General features: G+C 42.0%; 1 protein-coding gene across 1 annotated transcript in view; it reads left to right on the top strand.

Moving 5' to 3' along the window:
* LOC146798916 (uncharacterized) overlaps positions 1-9,022 on the top strand; it is a 58,731-nt gene extending 49,709 nt beyond the window's left edge. The window contains exons 2-3 of the mRNA XM_085628017.1: positions 6,919-7,014; positions 8,704-9,022. Of these exons, the coding sequence (XP_085484143.1) occupies positions 6,919-7,014; positions 8,704-8,918 (311 nt within the window). The 3' untranslated portion in view covers positions 8,919-9,022. The remainder of the gene's footprint in view (positions 1-6,918; positions 7,015-8,703) is intronic.
* The last annotated feature ends 16,033 nt before the right edge of the window (positions 9,023-25,055 follow it).

Here is a 25,055-nt window from a genome sequence, read left to right as displayed (position 1 = left end):
TATTCTCCTTTGAACTTCATTTTCTTTCGTCCCTTCATTCCCCTTTGTCAGGGTTACACCGGGTGTGGTGACGGTATACCAGAAGTACCAAAACCTGTACTTGACCACTCTTTCTTTTGTTTTTGGGTTACCCCGGGGAGAACCACACCAGAGACGGCAACCGTAGAAAAGGAGGAACAGCCCCACCTTCCTTCAACTGAGGACCAAGCCTATGAAGACATCAACGAACGGGATTGTTTCTACCCCCACTTTGCCTATCTGTATATCTTACTTTATATACTTTCCGTTAGCCCTTCTGGCGGGTTATTGACAATCAGCAATAAAAACCCTACACTATTCAACCCCTACGGCCTCCTCGTTTCTGTTTCTGACCGTCCCTCCGACAGGGTGAATGGATAGAACATGACAAACCTGTGTGTGTTCACCAGAGCCCAGGAGGTCCCTCTGTTTCACCCGGCATGCATATAATGCAACTTGATCCTGGGATTACCAAAAAGAGAGCATGCCAATTAATAGGCAGCCCGAGGCCAAACCCTACTGGTGGCATAGAAATAAAACATACACAGACCTGTGCGAGTTCACCAGAGACTAGGAGGTCCTTCCATATAGAACGATAGTGAGCAATGTAGGCTTGTTTCCCCCGGCATACAAATAATTCAACTTGGCTCTGGGAAGAGCGGAAAGGGGTAATCACAATCGCTGTCAGCCCATGAGGTATCACGGCATATGACCGGTGCATGGCCTTGATAAGCCTGAATAGGGGAATTTTAAAAAAGCATAATATTGGGACATTGCATATTGGCAATTTTGCATTAACACTACTGGCGGCCAGCAAGCCCAAAAATTGGTGAGCCGGCGACCCGTAAACTCAACTGTGATGCCAAAGTCGAAGGATTAAAACGCGCACGTAGGCCGGTTTGCATCGAATTCCCATACCGCCTGGCTTAAATCAGAAGGCGTTGTGAAAGGGGACAGAGAGGTAGGACTAGAAAACTGTGGGATCTGCTAAGCTAGTAATGAAGGGCAGCATCTTGAAGTGTAGTCAAGTCATGCAAACCCACAGTGTGGGAACATGCAGTGGAGACTGCAAGGACAATATCCAATCGGTACATTAAAATATTATTCACAACAGTAAAACGCTCAAAGTATATTTCACTGTTGGCTCTGTAAAGGAAGCATATTTATAAAGAAAGGTGATACCTGTTCAACAAAGTAAGATGAGCGCCATCTTAAGTTGTAAACCTGCATAGTAGTATATACAGTGAAGAATATATAGGATTTTACACCGGTGCATTAACAGAAGTAGTGCAGGGAGTACGTCTGGTGTACACGTCATAAGGTCTCCTGATGCCTCCTCAAGTGTGATTAACAGTTCTGCACAGTGTGGAGTGCACATATATAGACAGAGGGTAGAATTAATAAATGCGCTGACATAGTAGTCATCATACCAGCTATAGATACCACCACATTATACAGTCAGTGTTTAAAAATAGGTTGGTGCTGTGTAACCACATCGTCACCCAACTAGTGATAATCACCATTATCATTGTCTGTGGCATAAACTAACAGGATAACACATAGCTTATGGTCAAACACAGCAAACCAAGATGTTGAGAGGGGGAGCAGCCAGAGAAACCTGCATAGTGGGACATGCAGTGAAGTACATGGGAGATTTTAAACCAGTGCATTTAGAAAGGTAGTACAGTGAGCACACCTGGTATACCCATAATAAGGTCTCATAACGTCTCCTAAAGTGAGATCAACAATTTTGCACAGCGTAGAGTGCACATATATGCATTGGCATAACAGACACCGTGCCATCTATGGGTACAACCATTTTACGTAGTCAGTGTTGTAAAACAGGAGGGATGCTGTATACCCACATCGTCATCCAACTAGTAAGAATCCTCCTTATCATTGTTTGTGGCACAGACTAGTCACCAGGAGTATATTCAGCATATGTTAAAACACAGTAAACCAAGATGTTAAAGGGGAGAGCAGCCAGACACAGTTGGGCTAGCCAATTTGTGATCCATATGTTGCCCCAATTATCTTACGATGTTAGGACTTCTTTAAAGGAACATTGCAACTCTTTAACAGTTTGTTGGGCGGAGACACAGACCGTTGATATTTATGACTATGTATATAAGCACTGAGAGCATGTGTGTACAATATATCAGACAGGCATTACATTAATAGAGAAAGGTGTGAAGTTCCCTATCTAAGTTGAGCCCCATGTCTACTGCTCTCAGTCCAATCAACGACCTAATTTCCAGTTGTCTAAGTAACAGTGTTTTGTCGCCCCCCCCCACGAATTATGGGGCTTAACTTATCCATACAACGGAAAGAGATTTTAAGATGTTATTCCAACCCATATGCATTATTATTAACCCTGGGCGTAGTTTGCGAAGTACCGCTACGTGTAGCTACGCGAAGTGCACTTCGCATTACGCGTGCTACGCGTAGCTTTGCAAACTGCGTAGTGCACTATGCAAGATGCTGTTCGCACTGATTGCACAGTGCCGGATGCTTGTCCGCAAACTGCATCTTGCACAGTGCAAGCGGTCGTTTTCTGCCACTCGAGTAGATTTCTACTCGAGCGGCAGCTTTCTCAGCGTGGACTGGTAGTTTCTCATCGCGAGCGGTCGCGAGCATACGCGACCACTCGCAATGAGAAACCTGACCTCCCCGCATTGAGAAGCTCGCTGGGAGGTTTATTTTCCACGCTTGCGATCGGCAACTTGATTTTGCTGATCGCGAACGAGGAAAAAGTCTCGCCGGGATGTCATTTTGCTTGCTCGCGGTCTCCAACTTGACGTTGAGGACCGCGAGCAAGCAAAAAATGACCGCTGCACTACGCTACGCTACGTGTGTTTGCACTGTGATACGTGCAATTCGCGTAGTGCGAAGTAGCACAAACTTCGCAAACTACGCAAGCGTAGCGTAGTGCTTTGCCCAGGCTTAATTATTATACTGCACAGATAATGGATAATCTGTGTTATTATTTTTGATTGCATGCACATGCTTCTGGATGCATTCCTTCAGAGGTCTTATTGTGCTCCCTGTATAAATAAGACCGCATGTACAGACAATACATACCGTATACCGCGTACCTTTAGTTACAATTCACAAACCTCATGATTTTGTAGGTTTTCCGTGTGTTGTACTGGAATTCAGTAATTCTATTGATGGCCAAGCAGCATATATTGCAGTGCCCAGATTTGTGGAATCCCAGTGGAAGGCTAGGTAACCAGGTGGTAGTTACAGTGCATCTCAGTTAGCTGTGGCAGAGGATCTCTCTGATGCTTCGACCTCTACTGTGCACAATGTTAGGTTTATCGGTGATCACCTTGTTAATTGTCCCATCCATTTGCAGAATGCCCCAATGTTTGGATATGATCTTGTGTAGGTCGGCACTGGCTGCGCTATATGGAATAAACATGGCAGGATTTTTCTTTCTATCTGTAGTGTTGGATATCTTGCTGGCTGGTCTGTTGCATAGCAAATCTATACTTTGTACCTTTTTGATTATGGTTTTCGCTTGCCCAAGTACCTGTGTTGAATAGCCCGTGTTAACAAATCTGTTTTCCAGCTTCCTAAGCTCCTGTTGTCCTACGGAAAAACTTTCTGAGTACATCTACATATTTTTCCAGCCTCTGGTGCACAACCTGCCCTCATGTCTAAGGGACACAAAAGACCTGCTAGGCAAGGTCAAGGACTTTGAGTGTTCAGAAGGACATCTCTTAGTGACACTAAACGTCATGTCTCTGTATACATGTTTCCCAAAATCCAAGGGTTTGGAGGCTATCCAGCACTTTCTGGACACCAGAAGGGCGACATTGGTAGAACATAACACTATGCTCAAGGACATGATCACACTGATACTGGACAGTAATTTCTTCATACACAATGGTGACTGGTATTGACAAACACGGGGGTGGCCATGGTAGAAAAATGTTCTCCGTCCTTTGCTAATTTGTACATGGGACTGTATGAAAAAGTCCATGCCTGGACACTCTGCCATTCCACCTTCACTGATCACATCATTCTATGGGTACGATACATAGATGATATGTTGATGTTCTGGCCAGGAGATGCTGCCATACTTAAGGAGTTTTTACTGTTTTTAAATGATAACAACTTTGACATCCAGTTTACACATCACTGCAGCAATGAAAACATTGACTATTTGGATACCACCCTATTTTTTGAGGTGCAGCATGTTAGATCCAAGACATTTAGAAAACAAATGGCTTGTAATTCCATTCTGCATGGTTCCAGTGTGCACCCGCAAGCACAAATAAAGGCAGTTCCCTTTGGAGAAATGATTAGAGTTCCGTTGAATTGCAGTTCAGATGCATGCTTCCAACAGGGACTTCGGAAGATGGAAAACAGATTTGCAAATAAGGGCTACTCAACACAGGTGCTTGAGCAAGCGAAAACCAGAATCAAAATGGTACAAAGCATAGATTTGCTGTGCAACAGACCAGCCAGCAAGAAATCCAACACTACATATAGAAAGAAAATTGCTGCCATGGTTATTCCATATAGCGCGCCCAGTGCCGACCTACACAAGATCATGTCCAAACATTGGTGCATTCTGCAAATGGATAAGACACTTACCAAGGTGATCACCGATAAACCTAACATTGTACACAGTAGGGTAGAACCATCAGACAAACCCTCTGCCACAGCTACCTGACACCCACTGTAACTACCACCTGGTTACTTAGCCTACCACCGGGATTCCACAAATGTGGGCACTGCAATGTATGCAGCTTGGCCATGAATAGAATTACTGAATTCCAGTACAACACACGGAAAGCCTACAAAATCATGAGGTTCATGAATTGTAATTCAAGTACATGGTGTACTGTATTGTCTGTATATGCGGTCTTACTTATATAGGGTGCACAATAAGACCTCTAAAGGAATGCATCCCGGAGCATGTGCGTGCATTAAAAAATAACAACACGGATTATCCGTTAGCTGACATTATAATTAATGCACATAGGTTGGAAGCACATCTTAAAATCTCTTTTTGTTGTTATTTATTTTTTCTTAAGCAGTCAAAACATAGCCGCAGTCTGTACAAAGCCAACACGTGTTTCGCGCTCCACTGCGCTTCTTCAGGGCTTTTATAGTCTCTTGATTTTGCTATTCTTTTTTCATCTTCTAAAGTTAGCACTTGTACTTCCCCAAAAATAATTCTTATAACGATTTGAATCTCCAAGTTCTAAGTTCATCATTGTCAGTATTTCTTAATTTATTAAGTTCCCCTTGATAAGGTCTCCATTCAGGCTGGAAGCCTTCCCGTTCTTCTCCTTCTGAATCCTGCAGAAGGAGAAGGACGGGAAGGCTGAATTTATATATAAATGCGACTAGCAGTTCCCGGTAGATAGTTATAGTTAGAACCTAGTTTCCACAGGAAAAGCATTTTTTGTTTTGAATAAATTTGGGGGCGCTTATCGAATGTACTTTGCCACTCACTTCAGCTGCTGTCTGGAAACTTTTGAGGGGTCCCAAAAACCATTTTACTCATGCAATTTCCATAGGCTTTTTAGACATGACTACAGCCTAAACCGCTGAACAGAATGACAACAAATTTGGCAGCAAGCTAGATCTTGGTCCAGAAAAGGTGTTTTTTTGTAATTTGGTGTAAATCTGTTGAGTAGTTTTAGAGTTATTAAAAAATATATATTTATGTATATCTAGACCACAAATTATAGCTTCTTGAGATAAGTATAACTATAACTGCTGAATGTCTATGGTTTTATGTGTGTAAAATCTGAACCTTACTATAACGTCCTTGTAACCTTTGATTTGTTTTAATGACTTATCAATCGTTACATGTAGGTTTGCTGGTGGGTAGTGGTGGAAAGGGAGCAGGGAGCTTAGGGTAATTTTAGGTTTGAAGGGAGAATAGTGGTAAAGGGGTTAAGGGTAATTTTAGGGTTAAATTAAGGTTTGAAATTAATTAGCTTATATATAGGAACACAGAAGTCCCAGGGATGCAACAGATCAAAAGTTATCATTAATAAAGATATGCAGCACCCATTTTAAGACTTGGGGACTCAGTCCTGTACTGTAAAAAGTATAAAGAATACACATAGTGGGAAGGGTAGGGATACCCTGCTTCCTTTGCCTCATGGAGGGATGTATGTCGTTACAACGCACACTTTTACAACGCATTTTTTACAACGCATTTTTTACAACGCAACATCCACTACAACGCATTCCATTACATAGCATGACACTACAACGCATGTTTAAAAACTACCTTTACAACGCATTCCATTACATCGCAGACTACCTTTACAACGCATACCATTACAACGCATAGTATAGGGGTAAAAATTACTATTCTAACTCCAGGGGGTGCAACAGTAGGGTAAGTGTTGGATTGCGTTGTAATGGTATGCGTTGTAAAGGTAGTATGCAATGTATTGGAATGCGTTGTAAAGGTAGTTTTTAAACATGCGTTGTAGTGTCATGCTATGTAATGGAATGCGTTGTAGTGGATGTTGCGTTGTAAAAATTTCGTTGTAAGTGTAGTGCGTTGTAACAGTTGCGTTGTAAAGGTTGTTCACCCTCATGGAGTAATCCCAGAAGGCTCACCCAATGGCCCCAAACTTTTTTTTAAATTGACCATGGATACACAGAAGATCCATGGATCTGCGGTCCTGTGAGAAACAAAAACGAATAGGCTCCGGCCCTTTTCAGTTTTATGTTGACTTGACTACTTGGCTTTTTTAACAGGCTGTCAACAAAAAAACCTCCCGAAGTGAAAGTTTTGATGGAAGATACTAATAACCTAACTGTAGTGATGCATTGCTGTTGTACTTTGTGCAAAATAATTACTTAAGTGTCTAATCTGGTATATACAATGAATGAATATGTTTGTTTTCTGGCGCACAGACCACCAGTGCCGCAACCAGCACCAGCAGCCAGCCAGGGATGGAGAAGGCCCAGGCAGTTGGAGTGGGAGCAGTCCTGCAGTGGCAGGGCCAAGTGGTGAGTCACCCTGCTTTTTATTAACAAAACTGCACTTGTTAAGCAAGGCATATATCCCACCCATCACTTCCCTACTGATGGCATTTCACCACCTAAAACTCAAGCATGGTTTAATTCGGTGCTGAAGTGTTGGTGGTGAAATGTGTGTCTGCTGCAGTTAACACCGCTGCATTATGAAGTTTGCAATGCATACAAACCATAATCAAGGTGTATTTCTCAGTGCCCACTCAGTCAACTACTACTAGTACGTCACTTCACCATCCACTCCTTCTGTCCCAGCCTACCAAAACTGCTAATTTCATCTCGGCATGTGCCATATGTTTCTGCCCAGGTGATTTATATTTCATGGCTTCCATGATGGATTCACGCCTGTTCCAATTTTTCGCTTCCGTCAAGTCATCTTTTGTGAACCAATACGACAAAGCAAAAGCGTAGTACATGATCAGTGACAACCATTCCATAACTTAACCACTTAATCCCTCTAACTTACCTTCTTTTAGAGTCATTTTCCCTACTGCCAAGTGAAAGTATTTGTTGAAAATTATTAGTGGTGAACGCCAGGGTGTAATGTGGGATTAGGTGTCTGATTTAGAGTTTGACGGATAGGATACTCTGTGACAAAAGTTCCAAATACAATATATAACCTCACCGTACTATAGTGCATTGTTTATAATCTGTGCACTGTCTGCCTACTGCAGACGGGATATCCCTTATACATCCCGTGTGATGAGGTATCCAATCTGTCCCTAATTTTGGAGTCAGGTTAAAATTGAAAAGGCAGTCGAATAGGAGCATGGCCATTGGAGTTCATTATAGTAAGTTAATAAATGATCATGCCAATACATCTGCCCCTAAAGAATGCTTTAGAGTAGCAGACCTGCCACCGTGCCTCCACTAATGTTACTTATATACCTTAGTCAAGTATTCGAGTAATTGGGCAGCATAAACACCTTACTCATTAATGAGAGGAAATTCATAACACACAAAGGGGTCTATTACGATGGCGGTGCAACGGGTAAAGGGACTGCCCACCATAGGTGCGGCGGTTCCGCCATACAGATCAGGATCCGCCCGCCACACTGGACATTGCGGCGGGCAGTGCTGTACGCAGCACCCGCTACAATGTACAAAATGCATGTTGTGCATTTGCATGCACAAGGTGGCAGGCACCGAGCGGTGCCTGCCACCTTGTGCATGCAAATGCAGGGGGGTACCATAGGTACCCTCTATGTGCACCCCCCACCCACTTTTCCACCAAGTCTACTCGTCGACGGGGGGAAAAGCGGCGGACGGTCTTCCCGTCCGCCACGGACCCCCCAGTCATCCTAATATGGTGGGGTCATTCTGGCATGGATGGCGGGTGGATTGCCCCCGGCGGTGACTACCGCCAGCCCGGTGGGGGCGATCCGCCCACCATCCTAATAGGCCCCAAAGCATCTGTTCAGTTTCACTATGAAATCCTTTAAATGAAAAGCACTTTTTGATTATGTTGCTATTCTGACTTAATTTCTTGCAGTCAGTGTTATTGCATTATGTGATGCATTTGTGAGAAAAACCTGGCCCTGTGACTAATCACATCAACATTCCAATGGCCCTTAGGGGACCAGTAATGTTCTGCTACTGTGCCACTACAGTATAAGCAAGTGTTTGCCCTAAGCAATACAATTTGTGTTTTCTTTCCTGATATAGCTACTGCTGTTGCTGGATGTCACCCATCCAAGAATGAGATAGTCTTCCGCCTGCGGCACCAGAGGCTAGAGACAGTCACTGCTGAATACTGCCAGCTGGTGGCCTTGGAGGAGGTGAAGGAGGAGGAGGCACATGCTTCCTCTGCCGCACTCTACGCAAGCTGGCTCTGCCCTGGCATGGGCAACAGCACCTGTCCCAAGAAGTTGACCACCTAAGCTCCAACATGGATACCCTCGAAGTCTTTTTTTATTGAACTTTTTTTGGTGGAAAAAACTGTGCTGTGGGTGGAGAAGGTGGGAACGGACAAGGGAATTTAGGGAAAGGGTCAGACTCAGGACATTTGGGGGCTTTTGCTTGGGGAAAGGGGTGGGCCTGTTGTGGGTGGATACGATGGTTATCCTTTTGTAAAATTAAAATGTTTTTTTCAATACATATCACTCTCTATCTGTCTGTTGTTTTGCATTGCTAGTTAGCATTGCATTGTGGTTTATTGATGAAAGAAAGACGAGAAGCTGTCCTCTTAAATTGTCACATATTATACTGGCCATTGACACTTCCTCCTGGATTTTCTCTACCTGAAGTCCGCTGGCATGTATTTATTCTTCAGTAGGCTCCTTTACTTATCTCTTCCTACAGTCCAGTATACCGTACTACCAGACTAGTTCTGTTTGACTTATTGCTTGATGGGGTGTTGCAGCACCCACCACCTATCAAAGTGTATACTACTAAGTTAATGCCCTTGTCCTACCCCTGTAACTACTGACCACTATGGTGGTATGCCAACAACATACACAAAAATCTTAATCTTTCTTATTTGTGTCTGCTTCCCAAGAATAGCTGCTTCAGTAATACGTTTTTAACTAGTTTACTTCTTAGTTCCCACCTCAATAGATTAAGCCATTACTGCTGCCTCTCTCATTCTTCCCAAACCTTATTGTAGGGTTTCCCAAAGGGCCTTCTTAATGCTGGTGGTAGTAGTGGGCTAGCGCTAACAGGGAAGATATTCACAAAGCGAGGTCCCACTCTCTCCCATTCCGAATAATGCTTGTGAGGTGAACTCCAACTGTAGGATTATTCAGAAAAATGATCAATCACAGGCAACTAGTTTGAAAGAAAACACAGAGTGAGTGGATAATCCAAGACTGAGAGACCACCATGACAAAAATAGCATACAAACAATTCCTAGCAGTAGTACCTCTAAGCAATCTGGGCAGCTGATAACTATTTATTTATTTTAAAAAACAAAATTTAACTGAACTTAGAAAACCCTCAATACAGGGGTCAAGATTCAGGAGAAGGTTACTGTATATTGCATAGATACTGTAATCAACACAAGGCTTGATTCACAAAGGTAAAGTAAATTGCACTTTTGGTGTTACTTTCCTCTTGCATTGTAAGTTTACGCCTGGTAACTTTTCCATAAGTGGCTTAACTTTACAAGTAGTAATTTTGTGAGTAGTGACTATCTCCTATCATTTTAGAACTAATAGTAGGTAGTTTCTACTCACAAGGTTACTGGCTGGTAGTACAGTTGCACAGAGAAAGTAAACTTACACCAAAAGTGTAACTTTAATTTACCTTCGTCAATCAGGCCATGGTGTACACTAGTTTGATATGGGACAGACATTGTTCTTAGTGAGACTCTGCACTATTATAATGATGCCCCTTTCATGCCTGAGTGGGGGTAGTAGGGCTGGCATGGGCTACTTTTGAGAGGATCCTGTAGCAGTGAGTTAGCATCTCGGTCACCACATCCACCCCTCCCCCCCCAAGTGTGCGATCCATTTATGGTGCAAATTATTAAGTCACAATTCTTGGGTTAAGGGCTTATTGAATGGATAGGAAGGGAGAGTTGGGGAAAGGTGAGACAAAGAAAAATATGACATTCATCAAGTTGATGAGTGGCACATCATCACATCTGTTGTAGAAGGAATGCCACAGTTCAGTTAACAAATGCATTATAAGCAGTCCATCAGCCCCAGAGTCTCAAGTTATCTTATGCTAGCTAGGGTTGTAAAAAATACAAAATAGGGAGGACCCCCACATTTCTACAAAATGTTATTGTTGGAAATGGCCCTTTCTGCAGGGTCATCCCCAAATGTTTTGTCTTCCTCCTCCCACTTTTTTGCTGATTTCATGTTTGTTGGCTTTAGGACTCTGGACACCTTACCGTTGCTAACCAGTGCTAAAGTGCATGTGCTCGCTGCCTAAACATGGCAACATTGGCTTATCCACAATTTCACAATTAATTTACTTATAAGTCCCTAGTAAAGTACACTACATGTGCCCAGGGCCTGCAAATTAAATACTATTAGTGGGCCTGCAGCATGTGTTGTGCCACCCTCTTTAGTAGCCCTTTAAACAAGTCTCAGGCCTGCTATTGCAGAGCCAGTGTGTGCAGTTTTAAACTCCCATGTTGACCTGGAAAGTTAATCCTCTTGCCAGGCCCAAACCTTCCTTTTGAATAAATATAAGTCACCCATAAGGTAGGCCTTGGATAGCCGAGGGGCAGGGTGTAGTGTATTTAAAAAGTAGAATGTGTACTTTTAAATTTTACAAGTCGTAGTAGTGAAAAACACTTAAATTCCTTTCTCACTACTGTGAGGCCTATCTCTCCAATAGGTTAACATTGGGATTACCTTATTACATCTAATAAGTGTAATTTCCAATTGGGAAAGGGTAGGACCCTCAAGTTTGGTGTCTCTGTAATCACAATTTGAAACCCCAACTTTGGAGCAATCAATGGTGGCCTGCCGTGCTGGGAGTTTCTCCCACCCCCAAGGATACCATTAAAAATCTGGGTGTGTGGTTAGACGGTGCACTTACTTTTCAGGCACAGACAAAATTAGTGTCTGGCAGCTGCTTTGGACTCTTGCGTGGTCTGAAGCCGTTACTCAGGTTTTTTAATACTCAAACCCGTCTGACCATCATCCAGTCTACTATACTTCAAGATTGGACTACTGTAATTCTCTGTACCTGGGTGCCAATAAGGCAGGCATTCATCGCTCAGAGAGGATGCAAAACACAGCTGCCCATTCCCTCTTTGCCCTCCCGAAATCTTGTTCTACTTCCAAATTCATATGGGAGCTACACTGGCTCCCGATTGAAAAGAGAATTCAATTTAAATCTTTGTGCATCGCCCACAGAATATTCTACACCCAAGCTCCACTCATTCTAGCCAATCTTCTTGTCCCCTATGTATCGGAACGCGCCCTCCGCTCCTCAAATCAACACCTGATATGTACTCACTATATCAAAAGAGCCCAGGCAAGAGGCTGCTCGTTCCGAGTCTTAGCCTCATCCCTCTGGAATGCCCTCCCTAGCACCATCAGGAATCTACAGGGCCATGTGGTATTCAGGAGGGCAATTAGGACCTGGCTCTTTCCCGATTAATTTTCTGTCACTCCCCACTCCTTGGTCAGTACCTACAGATCTAGCGCTGGGACGCCCTGTTGCTAGGGCAGCCATACGCTCTACAAATCCCATAACATAACATAACATAACATAAAATGGTTAAGTTAGGTTTTAAATTGCAATTCTGAAAATACTACTTTTTAGAAAGTTGGCACTTTCTTACTTCAGTAAAATATAAATTCCCTTTTGAACAAATCTTAATAACATACTATGAAAACAAAATAAAAGTAAACAGCATTTACAAGAACCCAGAATAAAGGGTTAAACAGTCTGTTTGAGACAAACTTTATCACTTCGACATGTAGGACAGAAAAGTTTTTACAAAAACATCAATACATAAAAACAAAAGAGAAAACACAGTAATAGACTCCTATTGTTAGTCTTTGTCAGTACATATCATCTGTAGTAGTGAATTAATGGTCTGTCGAAGTGATAAAGTTTGTCTCAAACAGATTGTATGTGTTAACGAGACAATTGGTTTTGTGTAAATCTAATGATTTTTATGCAATTTTAATTAAAGAAATATTTTTAATATATTTTTAGTTTCTGTGTTAGAATTTTATTTAACCCTTTAGTCTGGGTTCTTGTAAATGCTGTTTACTTTTATTTTGTTTTCATAGTATGGTACATGTTATTAAGATTTGTTCCAAATGGAATTTATATTTTACTGGTTAAGAGTACCCCATCCCTTTGGTTTTGAAAGGGGTCTCTCTCTTTAAATTACAATTTCCTTACTTCAGCCATTTGGTGCCTTCTGCCTGTCGGTGAATACATGTCTGGGGTGGGTGACAGGTGAGCTGTGTGGGCCATCCACATCCTGATGGGCAATCCTGAGCAGGACAGGAGGGAGAAGCTGACACTTACACCTGAATAGGCTGTGTCTGGTCCCCACACAAAGGGCTGCATATCCCCCTGCAGTGAGTCTGGAGCCAAGGCAATAAGAGCATGGACTCTGTGCATTTCAAAGGCCTCTCCCCCTCTTCAACTGCACAACTGCGTATAAGCTCTGGACCCCTGACATCCCCAGCTCAGTATACTTCTCGACATGTGGATACTCTGTCAGGAAGAAGGACAGCTGTGCTGCTGAAAGGACTGCCACTCTGATGGATTGCTACTCTGCTGGCTCTTACTCTGCTGCACTGACCTGCTGCCTACTGCCCTCTTGCCTGGGAGTGAGAAGGACTGGACCTGGATTTCTCCAACCTAGGACTAAAGCGATTCAAAGGGCTGGCTGGCTTGCTTCCTGATTGAAGTCCCAGGGACATAAACAACTTTCAACTCACCTTGCTACAACACCTGGTTTCTGCCATCTGAGAGTATTGCCCTGCCAAGTGGTGCCAATCCAGTCCTTGGAAGTGAATAAAAAGTGCTGCTCCAGCTAAAATCCAAACATCAACGCTGTTGCTTTGCACATAACGGGCACATCGCCATCACCGGGTGCTTTATGCTTTTAAGCACTATATTTCAGTATATTCTTAAAACATTCATAACTCTGGTCATACTTATTGGATTTTTATCATTTTGTCTTGTTTAGTTAATTAAATTAGGGTATATGTTTCTAACCATATGTGACATCTTTTTGCGTGGTGTTTTCACTATTTTACTATTTGAAGTCTTGACAAATACATTACACATTGCCTCTTAAGTTAAGCCTGACTCCTGTGTGCCAAGTTACCAGAGGGGAGCATAGGTTAATTTAGGGTGTGTATATGACTTACCCTGAAAAGGGTTGTGGTTCCCGCTTCAACAGGATGCATACCTATGCCAACCAGAAGCCCAATTCCTAACAGGTATTGTTAAGAAAATAAAATTATACTGTATATATAAATCCCAAAATAGGCGGTGCATCTGCATTCTTCTCACGGAATGTCCGTCATTAGTGCAGAGCTGAATCTGTCTGGTAAGCTAGAGTGTTGTGCAGCTTTTGTGCAAGAGAAGATATTACAAAAGGAATGTAAAACAATTCTTGTCACTATTGTAGAGTATTGGGGAAGGTATGCTTCATGGTGGATGAGGATCAAGAGGGCAGAATATAGGCTGGTGCAGTCGTGTGCAATTAACAAAGAAGTGATAACAATCTTTTATCACCAATCCCAGACAAGTAGCTACATGTACCTGGCTGATCAATCACACAAATGCCAATTGTATGCGTCCATCCCATGACATGAATTCAGTGACAATCCTCCAGCCCACAATATCTCAATTATAGCTTGATTGACTTTTGAGCCATCACACTACTTAGCATTTTCCACATCAATGTACCTCTCTCCAGTCCACAGGAGTAGGCCTCTTTGAGTCATGCCATAGGTATTGTTCAAAACCTCCTTCTTCATGCTGCTGGGGTAGTCCTATGACCTTTCTGACTCTCCTGCACCAAATAAGATAGACCTGTAGTTTTGATGAACAAGAAGAGCAAAATAATTTGAGCATTTTGTGTAGTTTTGTGAACTAAAATTACTGGTCTCTGAAGAACCTGAAAAAGTAGTACAGCAATGGACTAATCCTTAAAAACATTATTGCTGGTGTGCGGACAGTGCGCCTATGGCCAATGGCAGGCAGTGGGTAAAGGTCAGGCCAGGGGAAAATGGAATAAGCTTTAAACAAGTTATTGCTGGCGTAAGCCTATGGAAGGACTGCACTGCAGAGATAGATCAAATATTTGAAAACAATTATTGCCCATGTCTCCTAGAAACTATGAGAAGTCCTATGGGAGGCAAGAAGGTGCAGTCAAAAAATGGAAAAATATGCATAAATAACACTGTACATGCATACTACAATCATCCTCAAGCACATTGAACTCACATCAGGGAAAGAAGAAAAAATGAACAAAAACAGAATGGCATAGGCCTCTTCTATCAATCCACCTAGAAAATGTCTTATAAACGTGGAAGAAAAGAACACACTGGCTACACAAAATGGCCGCCCTGCCGCATGGCCACCAAGGGCAAAGGAATGGGCACCAAAGAACACTTGCAGGCCTATAGCTAAAGCAAAGCTCTCTGACTACTAAATGGCCTCCGGCCACATAAGTATGGGCAACAAAGAACACATGCAGGCCCATTGCAAAAGCAAAGCACACTGACTATAAAATGGTCACCGGCCACATGGACACCAAGGACGAAGGTACGGACAATAAAGAACACATGCAGGCCTGTGGGAAAAGCTAAACGCACTGACTGCACAAAACAAAATGGCTACCCTTCCACATGGTTTAGAGAACAAAGACAAAATGATGGCTTATTGCAAACTCACATGCATAAGGCCACACACAACAAACAGCCACTTGGTCAGCAATGGAAGGGGGCATGGTAAACAAAGAAGAAAATTACCAATAATCCAGCATTGCCTAGAACGAAAAATAAATTATCTGTCAACTTTAAAAATTCACCAGCCACAAACATCTCAAGAAGGCATAAATTATTACCCAACCAAAATACCTTAACACTTTGCAGAAAAGTGTAAAAAAAACACATTTTGCATGTAATCCAAGGCCATCCCTAAATCAATAGATGTTTGAAAAAGAACATATACCACATCAACAGCAAAGGTTAAAGGGGCTTTACAGTTAGGAAATAGCATTTAAAAATCCTTAGAAATTCACAGAAAAAACAAAGGTTAAAGGGACATTATAGTTAGGCTCATGTTTCACTTGTGCAAAACCAGAGAAATTCAGCAGTTGTGGTTAGCTTAGCTAACTATAACTCACACCCTCAATGTACTGCTTATGACCTCACATATTACATCACTCATTAGATGGTCAGTAACATAACTGATGACATCTCAAATGACATCACTGATGACATCATTGATGACATCATCCACAGAATATCTGGCATACCCACTCACACCCCAATATAACCTCTCATACATTCACTCCAACTGCTACACTAGCATTCTCACAACCATTGAAACACCCATATCAGTACTTACATACCTACTCACTGATTCATTGGTCTATACACACATCCACTCAGTTATCCATATAGCCACCCATACATCAACTCACTCACTAATACAGCCACTGATATATTTACTCATACAGCCATACAGCCACTCATACAGTCAGTCACTCATAGAGCTACTCACACACCTACTAACTCACCTATTGAGTCAATCACACAGCCATTTACTCACTTATACATTTATACACACACACACTAATTTCTTCATACAGATACTAACACATACTCACTTACCCATACAGTCACTGACACAAGCACACATTCAGCCATATGACTGCTCTCTCAGTCACACATACAGTCACTCATATACTCCAACACTCACCTATATTGCCTTTGGCATATGCAGTTACTCACTCATATACCACTGACTCACTCACCCATACAGCCAGTTACACACACACTCTCTAACCCATAGAGCCACTGACTCACCCATGCACTCATCCATACAGGCAGTTACCCTCCCCCTTACCCTCCCACACAGATATTGAGGCACCCATACATATGCTCAGATAACCAATCACACACCCATACAGAAACTCACATACTCACTCACACACCTATGCAACCACTTAGACACCAACAGACAGACAGATACAGACATACACACAACAAGTCACACAACAAGTCACTCACCCATACATTCACTGAGACACTTAATTATTTACTTATACAGTTACTCACGCACCCACTGAATCATCCAAGCAGGCACTCATTCACCCACTGATTTGTCAATACACCTTGGTATGTATATTTAACACTCATACACTTTTTTAAAAACCCTCACAGTCACTGGATGATGTAATTAGTGATGTCATCAGTGATGTCATTTGAGATTTCATCAGTGATTTCATCAGTGATGTCACTGACCATCTCATGAGTGATGTAATATGTGAGGTCATAAGCAGTGCATTTCGGGGGCGTCAGTTATAGCTGAATTTCTCTGCTTCTGTATGAATGAAACATGAGCCTAAATATAACGTCACTGTAAACTTTGTTTTGTTTTGTGAATTTCTAAGATTTATAAAAATTCTATTTGCTAACTATAACATCTCTGCAATCTTCGTTTTTTTCAGTGAATTTATATGGTTTGTTAACTAGTAATCATGTTTGCAGAGTGGTTTAGAAAGGGGGCTGGGCTTCTGACCAGCTCTAAGGAATACCGCTGTACAGGACTTACAGAAGGTAGCACGAGGGCTTCTTGGCCCCTAACGTTCCTCAGGAGTAAAGTGGACTTCATCCCCCAGCCAGTAGTGCACCAGGAGCAGTACTGCATTTACAAAGTAGTGGAGAAATCCTACTGTGTGGGACTTACTGGAGGTAACAGGCGGGGTAGTTACCTCCAATTTGGGCCCCAGAGTCATCATCCCCTGGGGCCAGGCCTCTATTTATCTTTTTTTTTTAAAGGGGAGGGGTGTCACTTGGCCCTTCCTCCCCAGGCCTATTTCGACCTCGGGACCCCATGCCCAGTGGCCAGGTCTTCATTTCTTTTTTTTTCAAATGAGGGGGCCTGCGCTGCGCCCCTCCCAGGGACCCCATCCCCTGGGGAATGGCCACCTTCCTGGGGGCCGCAGGGGAAGCCTCAAGGCCCTGCAATCACTGCCGACTCCCCACCTCCTGCGGGAGCCAGCATTGCTTTTGGACAGAGGGTCATCATCCCCTGGGGCCAGGCGTTTATGTATCCTTTTTTTTAAAAGGGGAGGGGAGCCGCTTGGCCCTCCACCCCAGACCTATTTCGGCCACAGGGACCCCATCCCCTGTGGCCAGGGATTCATCTTTTTTTTGAAAAATGGGGAGGGAGTTGCGCTGCCCCGCTCCCAGGGTTGATATTTCCCCGGGAACCTCATACCCCAGGGAATGGCCACTTTGCTGGGGACAGCAGGGGGGGCACTGCAGGCCTGCGCAGTCCCTGCTAACTCCCCACCACCTGCCAGATCCGGCATTGCCTTTGGACAGAGGGAGCTGCTGACATGCTGATATGCTGAAAGGTATTTAGAACATGACAGTCCTAATGATTTAGCTACTGAACACTAGCCCAGCACTCATGGCTAATTACTTGCTCTATGTATTCTTTTTAGAGACTAAATAGTTGTTTGGAGCCCACTAAGCACACATTGGCTTTCATGGTGCACTCCAACGCGCTCCAAGAATTGGCTCTTCAGCTTCCTTTTGTTGATACCTATTAAAGTAAGAGCACTATGATTTTGATTGCACTCTTACCATGTTTAACCTGACATGATATGTATATCTGATACCAAGCCCACATTGTTTCTTGATACAGGTCCAGAGGGAGGATCTCTTGAGGGATATTGATTTGATCCGTACTCCTCTATATTTTTATACAGGTGAGAGTCATATATATCTCTACCCATTTTTTGAGTGCATATATGGACTGATCCATATTGACACATAATATCTTTTTACTACACAGGCCGTTCTGAAATTCTTTAGTCCTGTAGAAAACCCAATGTGATGTGTTGTATGTCCACACTTTCTATCAAGGGTTGAAACGTCGATGATAACCATTGGTGTTCTGTCGTAGTGTCCTAAATTCCTATGTCCAAGCAATAAGGACTTATGTCCGAACATATAAGCTAAGGATATACGGATGCTCTATTGAAATACCCTTTATGTGTTTGTTGATGATGTCAAGTGTCTTATAATTTATTATTATGTTTTTTTCCCTGGATTGCGTTCTATGTGATGCACCTTGGACATGGCACTTATATATGTTAACACATATGTAATGTAACAGCCCTGTGTCCCCAAAGTTTATGTATTTTTCTGCACGGCATTTGAACATTAATATATTGTGCTAAATTGAAATATTCAGTGTCAATCTCATTCTTAATGTCAATGTGGGTATCATTGTTGATTATTTTTCACCATTTCTTGTCTCTCTAAGATGAATGGAAAAACGTAGACCTCTCTATATAGGTACATACTACTTAGCAGAACCTTTTTGTTACCACATACTGTCATAACTTCTCTGGTTCTGCGAGATACCGGGACACCCGATTATTATGAATGGTTTGAAGGTCTATGCCAGGCATTACTTGACGTGAGCCACTTCATTTTCTTCAAAAGAGCTTCCAAAATTTAAATATTTAAAATACTATTCTAGATATTTAGATGTAAGACATTGGATTATTATTTGGAGTGGGAGACTACTCATCTCAAGGAATAGTCACAACAGTTGTCCGGGTGAACCATCAAAGTCACTAAATTAACCTAAGCTCAACTCCAGGTAGATGTAGCAGAAAGCATGTTGGCTTAACTTAAGGGCAAAGTGTAAAGTATTTATGTAGCACCACAAGAGTAAAAAAGTTGGAATGCAAAACAATAAAAAATCCAAACCAATTAGGAAATTGAGTAAAATTTAATGATGAAAATGAAACCAAAATGACACAAAAAACAATAAGGGAAACCGAAAATATGAATTTTTAAACTTTTAAGTAGGAATAGCATCAAGAAGCATACAATGGCAATGGCAGTCAATGGTCAAGGTAATCCAGAAACTAAGCAAAATTTTACGCTGACCGCAAGGGAGCGAAGGTCAAATATACCAACCAAGTTTGTCTTAGTCAAAGATTTTGCCTTCTGACATTTGTCTTTTACATTCAAGTTCACCAAAGAGTACACTTCTAAATCCCTCCAGGACCCCAGGGGAGGCACTTCAGACTCACAGGGTGTCAGTCCAGGTCTAGTTGACACTGAGCAGCTGAGCAGTTGAAGGAAAGGTGTTGTATCCCGTTAGCTTGAACAAGAGGTCAGCCGTATGGCCCTTTAAGTCCACTTTTTTTATCCTGGGTAGAAGAGATAGCAGGTCCTGCTCTTTAGTGCTCTTTTCAGGTTTGCTGAAAGCAGGTTCAGTCTTCTGCTATCGTCAGGTCCAGGAGTGGTCAGAGGTGGGTGCCTGGAGATGCCACATTTATGCATGGCATGAACTAGTGGGTGGGAATGAATCTTGTGCACACTCTAACCCATGGGGTAAAAGTTCCAAGGGTCATGCCTACCCACATTGGACATTGTCAAGATGGTGAAAGTCTTCAGAAACACTAACCCTGGACTCTGAAGGCTGTAGATGCATGTAATGTTATGTAAAGTGGATTTGTAGAGCACTGCTTGTCACCATGAGGGTAGCCAGACACTGTATGAGGAATGTACTATGGTAAAGCTAGTGTCCTGTCATATCTAAAGCTAAAATCCAGTTGGAGGCAGTACCCTAAATAAACACAGAATTGTTTTGCCATCCTGGTTCCCTTCCTTTCAAGTGTGCCCCCAGTGTTATATGCAACACCGAGAGATAGTAGTCTGGTAGAACAAAATTAGGGGTTTCAGCAGCCAGACAGTAGACACACAAGAATTGCTTTGGTAGCCTGTTTCCTCTCCTTTCAAGTGTGTCCACATGTTACATATAAATACAGCAGACCTCTCAAGCTGCATTTGACATTGAAGCAAGATTTGACACTGAAATGTCAAAAACAGTACTCATAGCCCGCCCTGTATATTCTGCCAACCTCAAAGGAGTCATGACTGCCAGTTCAGGTCAGCCTTTTGTTTGCTACCAGAGCTCTTCACACCCTTTTTACATCTATTAAAATGCTAAATATTGGCTGGCAGAAATCGAAGAAAAAATGCAAATTTATCCCGAGGAACTTCAGGCATGGAAAAGGTAAATTTCTCAAAATTACCTTTCCTTAATCTTTGTTAAATATCCAACTTAACCATTGAATTGGGTTTGTCATGATTATTAAAAATATTTGTTTCATTTTTTTTTCTTCTTGCTAGTGCTACTGCCATTCCCGAGATACCGTATTAGGATTTTTAATCTGTTGTCTGGTTGTCTACATAGGATGACTGGGCCTGCCACAGCTAGTCACTGTAAGGTCATGTAAACATTAAATTTCTACATGTTCTCATTTAAAAATCATGCAACATGCCTTATGGACTACAAGGTCGACATAGTGGTGACTTACTAATATTTAAAGGAGAGGTTTTGATCCGTCAAAATTGTTTATTTTGATAGGTCAAATTGCAGTATTTTAACTGCCACAGTCAGGCTACAATGGTAGGCCTGAAATCATGTTTTGCCCTTTCACTGTTGTGTATGACACAATAGATGTCGCAGTCCACTAAAGCCATTAAACTTACAGGCCCTGGGTACATTTTATACCATATACTAAAGATTTATAGCTATGTTAAATATACCAATTTGAAATATGCATATTTGAGCATGTTTAAAGGGGGAGCGCAGGCACTTTACCACTAGTTAGCTGGGTTAAAGTGCAGTCAAACACAAGCAAAAATATAGGGTCCAGCAAAAGGCGAAAAACATAGGGTGACCACGCAGAAAAGGCAGATTTCCTACATTAGATTTTGTCCCAATTGCAAGGGTCCAATTAAAAAAAATACTTAAGAACACTGCATCACAATGCATTAAACTTACTGTCCACAACTCTGCTATCCCTCCTCTCCTATCATTGGTTTACTTCTTTCCTGTTTTTATATGCACACATACCTTCTATGACTGTCTCATGCAGCTCTTTTCCCGGAATAAGTTTATGATTCTGTTTGATTAATAGGGGAACATTCACTTCAATACTTAAAGGGTTCTGGCTCATTAAAACCTTCACTTTGGACAGCTTGGGTTCGTGTTTGAGGTAGACCACACATTTTATGAAACCGGATTGTTAGAAACAGACTACCCCGGGCAGAGCATATTTTAAAGGAACCTCATGCAATTGAGTTCCCAATCAGGAAGCAGGGTAATGGGGGTCAGGGGTGAGTCATGAGGTGCTTCTGAAGCCAAAAGAGCAGAATTCTTTGCAAGATCAACCCAGGAAGCCAGTAAAAGTTTCTTTTCAAGATGTGCTGGCATCAGTTGTCAGGCACTGCATTTAAAGCATGCAGATATTATACTAAATGAATCATCACCATCCAGATTCACCCTCCATTGTATTTCTAAATAAAGGGTCGAGGTGATTTAACCGCTTTCTCGCTCACATCTTATTGTATGGTTGCAAATCAAGGACCCCATAAAACTCTTTGATGTCACTCAGGAAAGAAGCCTGCCAAGGTATGTAAATTTAGAACAGAACGCATTTCCTGCCTGCCCAGAAAGGTTTATTAACTGTAGAAAGGGGAGGAGAGATTACATGCAGATGAAAGAAAAGTGAGCAGTGGAGAAGGTGAGGAAGTCGCAGGCTACTGAAAAGAAAACGACAGCGAAATGGAATTATATGGAAAGAAGTTCGGCTGCGGAAATGTGCTTTAATAAATTATACCGCCCGTTATATTGTGCATAATCTACAGATGAATACTCTGTATGAAAATGACTTGGCAAGGGAGTCGCACTTAGGTGCCAATGGAAATGACTGGCAGATAGAGTGCATTGCACGTGGATGGTTTTTCACTGGCTGAGGGGGAGCATAGAAACGTGTGCCATAGTATGGTGGAAAAATAAATATGATGATATATACGACAGTCAAGCAAAATAATCTTGTGGAATTTAGCGCTGCTAATGAGATGCGAATGTAGACAGAATCATCTTATAATACTGTAAGTTTTAGCTAACAGGCATGAAATGGCTGCCACAGACTTTAAATGCATGGGACTTAATGGGACATTCATTTTGTTTTGATTTTTTGCACAGCATCATATCAGACACAAGACCACCTGTAGTATTAGCCAAGTACCCATATGCATTGTTGACCCACCTTAAAAGTTCTGAAAGAGTGGTCAGCTGACAACCTCATTTTCCCCACCCCATAACCTTTAGAAGTCTATAACACCTGTGACCCTAAAGTGTAGACATTTGTATATTGTTACTGTGCTTTAAATGTACTGAAGAAATCTAAGTCCCACAAGATCATTTAAACTACATCAAAATAGATCCAGATAGGGCGTATAATTGTACTCAATAGCTCTTCCCAACAAGAGCCTCCATACACAGTCTACTTTTCTCTAGTCAATGGGCTTGATTAATGGCCTAGAACATTCACGGGCAAAAAGAAACATCTTCGAGTCCTAACAGTTAAATCATCAAAACTACATACCCCACTTCAAAGAAGGACAGGTTATGCTCTGAAACTGGGCGGGTTGCGGAGGGCGATTGAGGGTAGAGTGGTAGCTGTGCTAAGAAAAATGTCATAAAACAGGGCTACTGTGGAGTTGGGACCCTCCTGTGACCAACACAACCCAATTCAAAATCATGGGCATAGCGAGGCACACCTAAAAACAACCCCCCCCCATGGAGAAGTGAGATACAGGAGGAACTGCACCCCAAATACCAAGCCGGGGCAGTGTGTAGCCAGTGTGATTCCCATGTCTGTTTATAAATGGCACACATAAAAGGTGATGGGAGTCTGCTTGCAATATGTCTAATCACTGGCAATAGCTCGGGGTAGCACTCCAACACATTGTTCTTTTGCTCACAATGCCACCTCAGTTTGGACTCAGCCATATGCAAATCAGTCTTGACCCTGCTCCTCATGGGAGCAGTCCAGCTTGAACTGCCAAACCAGGTCCTCCCTTGTTGTTGTTGCATTTGATGCCCAAAGTGCCCCAGGTGTGACTTGACATGGGTCCCGGACTCACTGTGTCACTGATAATGATGCAAATAATGATAATAAAATGTTTATTGTTTAGTTAATTAAAACCTTACCAATTTATCGCATGAGTAAAAGTAAGCAATAAAATGTCATCATTTTTTAAAAACTTAAAAGCTTTACATTTTCAATTGTTATAATTAATGATGTTCATATGCTCCTAATAGGGTTAATAGCATTCAATTTAGATCTTACTAAATCGTAAAGTTTCTGCGTTCTACCGTTCAGTTACGAGTTCACTTTACATGCCTGATTGTGAAGTTACAAGCATTCTCTACTTCCGTATCATGGACAATAAAGTTTCTTATCATATCATAATTTTCTCTGTCTACTTTGTAGCTATCGTTTCAGTTTTCAGTGCCAGATCATGGAGGGTGAGAAATTTAGTCAGTTGACAGTTCATTTGAGGATCTGACGGGTCTAGCCCTGCTATAATGGCTGCTCTACATGTCCTCATTCTTCTGATGTTTAGCACTTTTCTTAATAAAGTGACTAGTGCTGTGTAAAGTTTGGGACATGTGCAAATTAAGTGAATAAAGTCCTCTTTGTTTCTGCCAGAGTCGGCTAGTATCGGCCCTTTGTGGACCCAGGTAGGCTGGTCTGCGATCGATGGTACTTTTCCAAAGCGAAGAGACATCAGGTGTCTTTTTCGGCAGATCGAAAATGTAATACTTAAATAAGGTGCCGGAGCGAGGATCTTGTAATTTTTTATCACCATCCAGGCGTGCATTCTCACACTGAAGATATTTTTGTCGACTAACAAGGAGTGACATTTTGCTGTTTAGTTTATTACTTGCTTGAAGGTTAAGTAAGGCAAGTTGATATTCCAAAATTTGCACCAACAAGTGGTTGTTACGGCTTTTTGAAGTTATTGTTTGTATGGTGATTTTATGTCATTGTCTAGTTCCGCCTAGAGAGCTTTGTTCAGTGTGGAGTTATCTGTATTCTGTTTCAGTCGATACCAAAGCTGTGCCACTGGAACCAAGCTATACCCAGCTGAAGAGCCAATAACAATCGCAAGACTGGTCCTGGGTTACTTGTATTCTGGTTCAGGGAGGAGCTGTCCTGGTTAGAATAAGATGTCATAGCTTAAACCACATCTCACATGTATTCTATGTATTCTGTTATTGTACAATATAAGTAGAATAAATGCATTTACAGAAACCCATCTCAGAAACTGTGTTTATTTCATTTGTTTCTACATCATGTACATATGGAAGTACTCTTCGGCTTGGCAGCTGGCAGTGAAGTTGTGAAAGGAATACAAATGTAGATTACTATTTTCTCAAAATTATGTAAAACATTTTATATTAACCCCGCCTAACTTTTCTATAACATTCTAATCAAGTAGTAGTGTTGATGGACTATA

Source organism: Triturus cristatus, chromosome 9, assembly GCF_964204655.1.
Source record: "Triturus cristatus chromosome 9, aTriCri1.1, whole genome shotgun sequence".
Taxonomy (NCBI): Eukaryota; Metazoa; Chordata; class Amphibia; order Caudata; family Salamandridae; genus Triturus; species Triturus cristatus.
The sequence above is the reverse complement of the archived record's forward strand: the minus strand, read 5'-3'. Positions and strand labels throughout refer to the sequence as shown.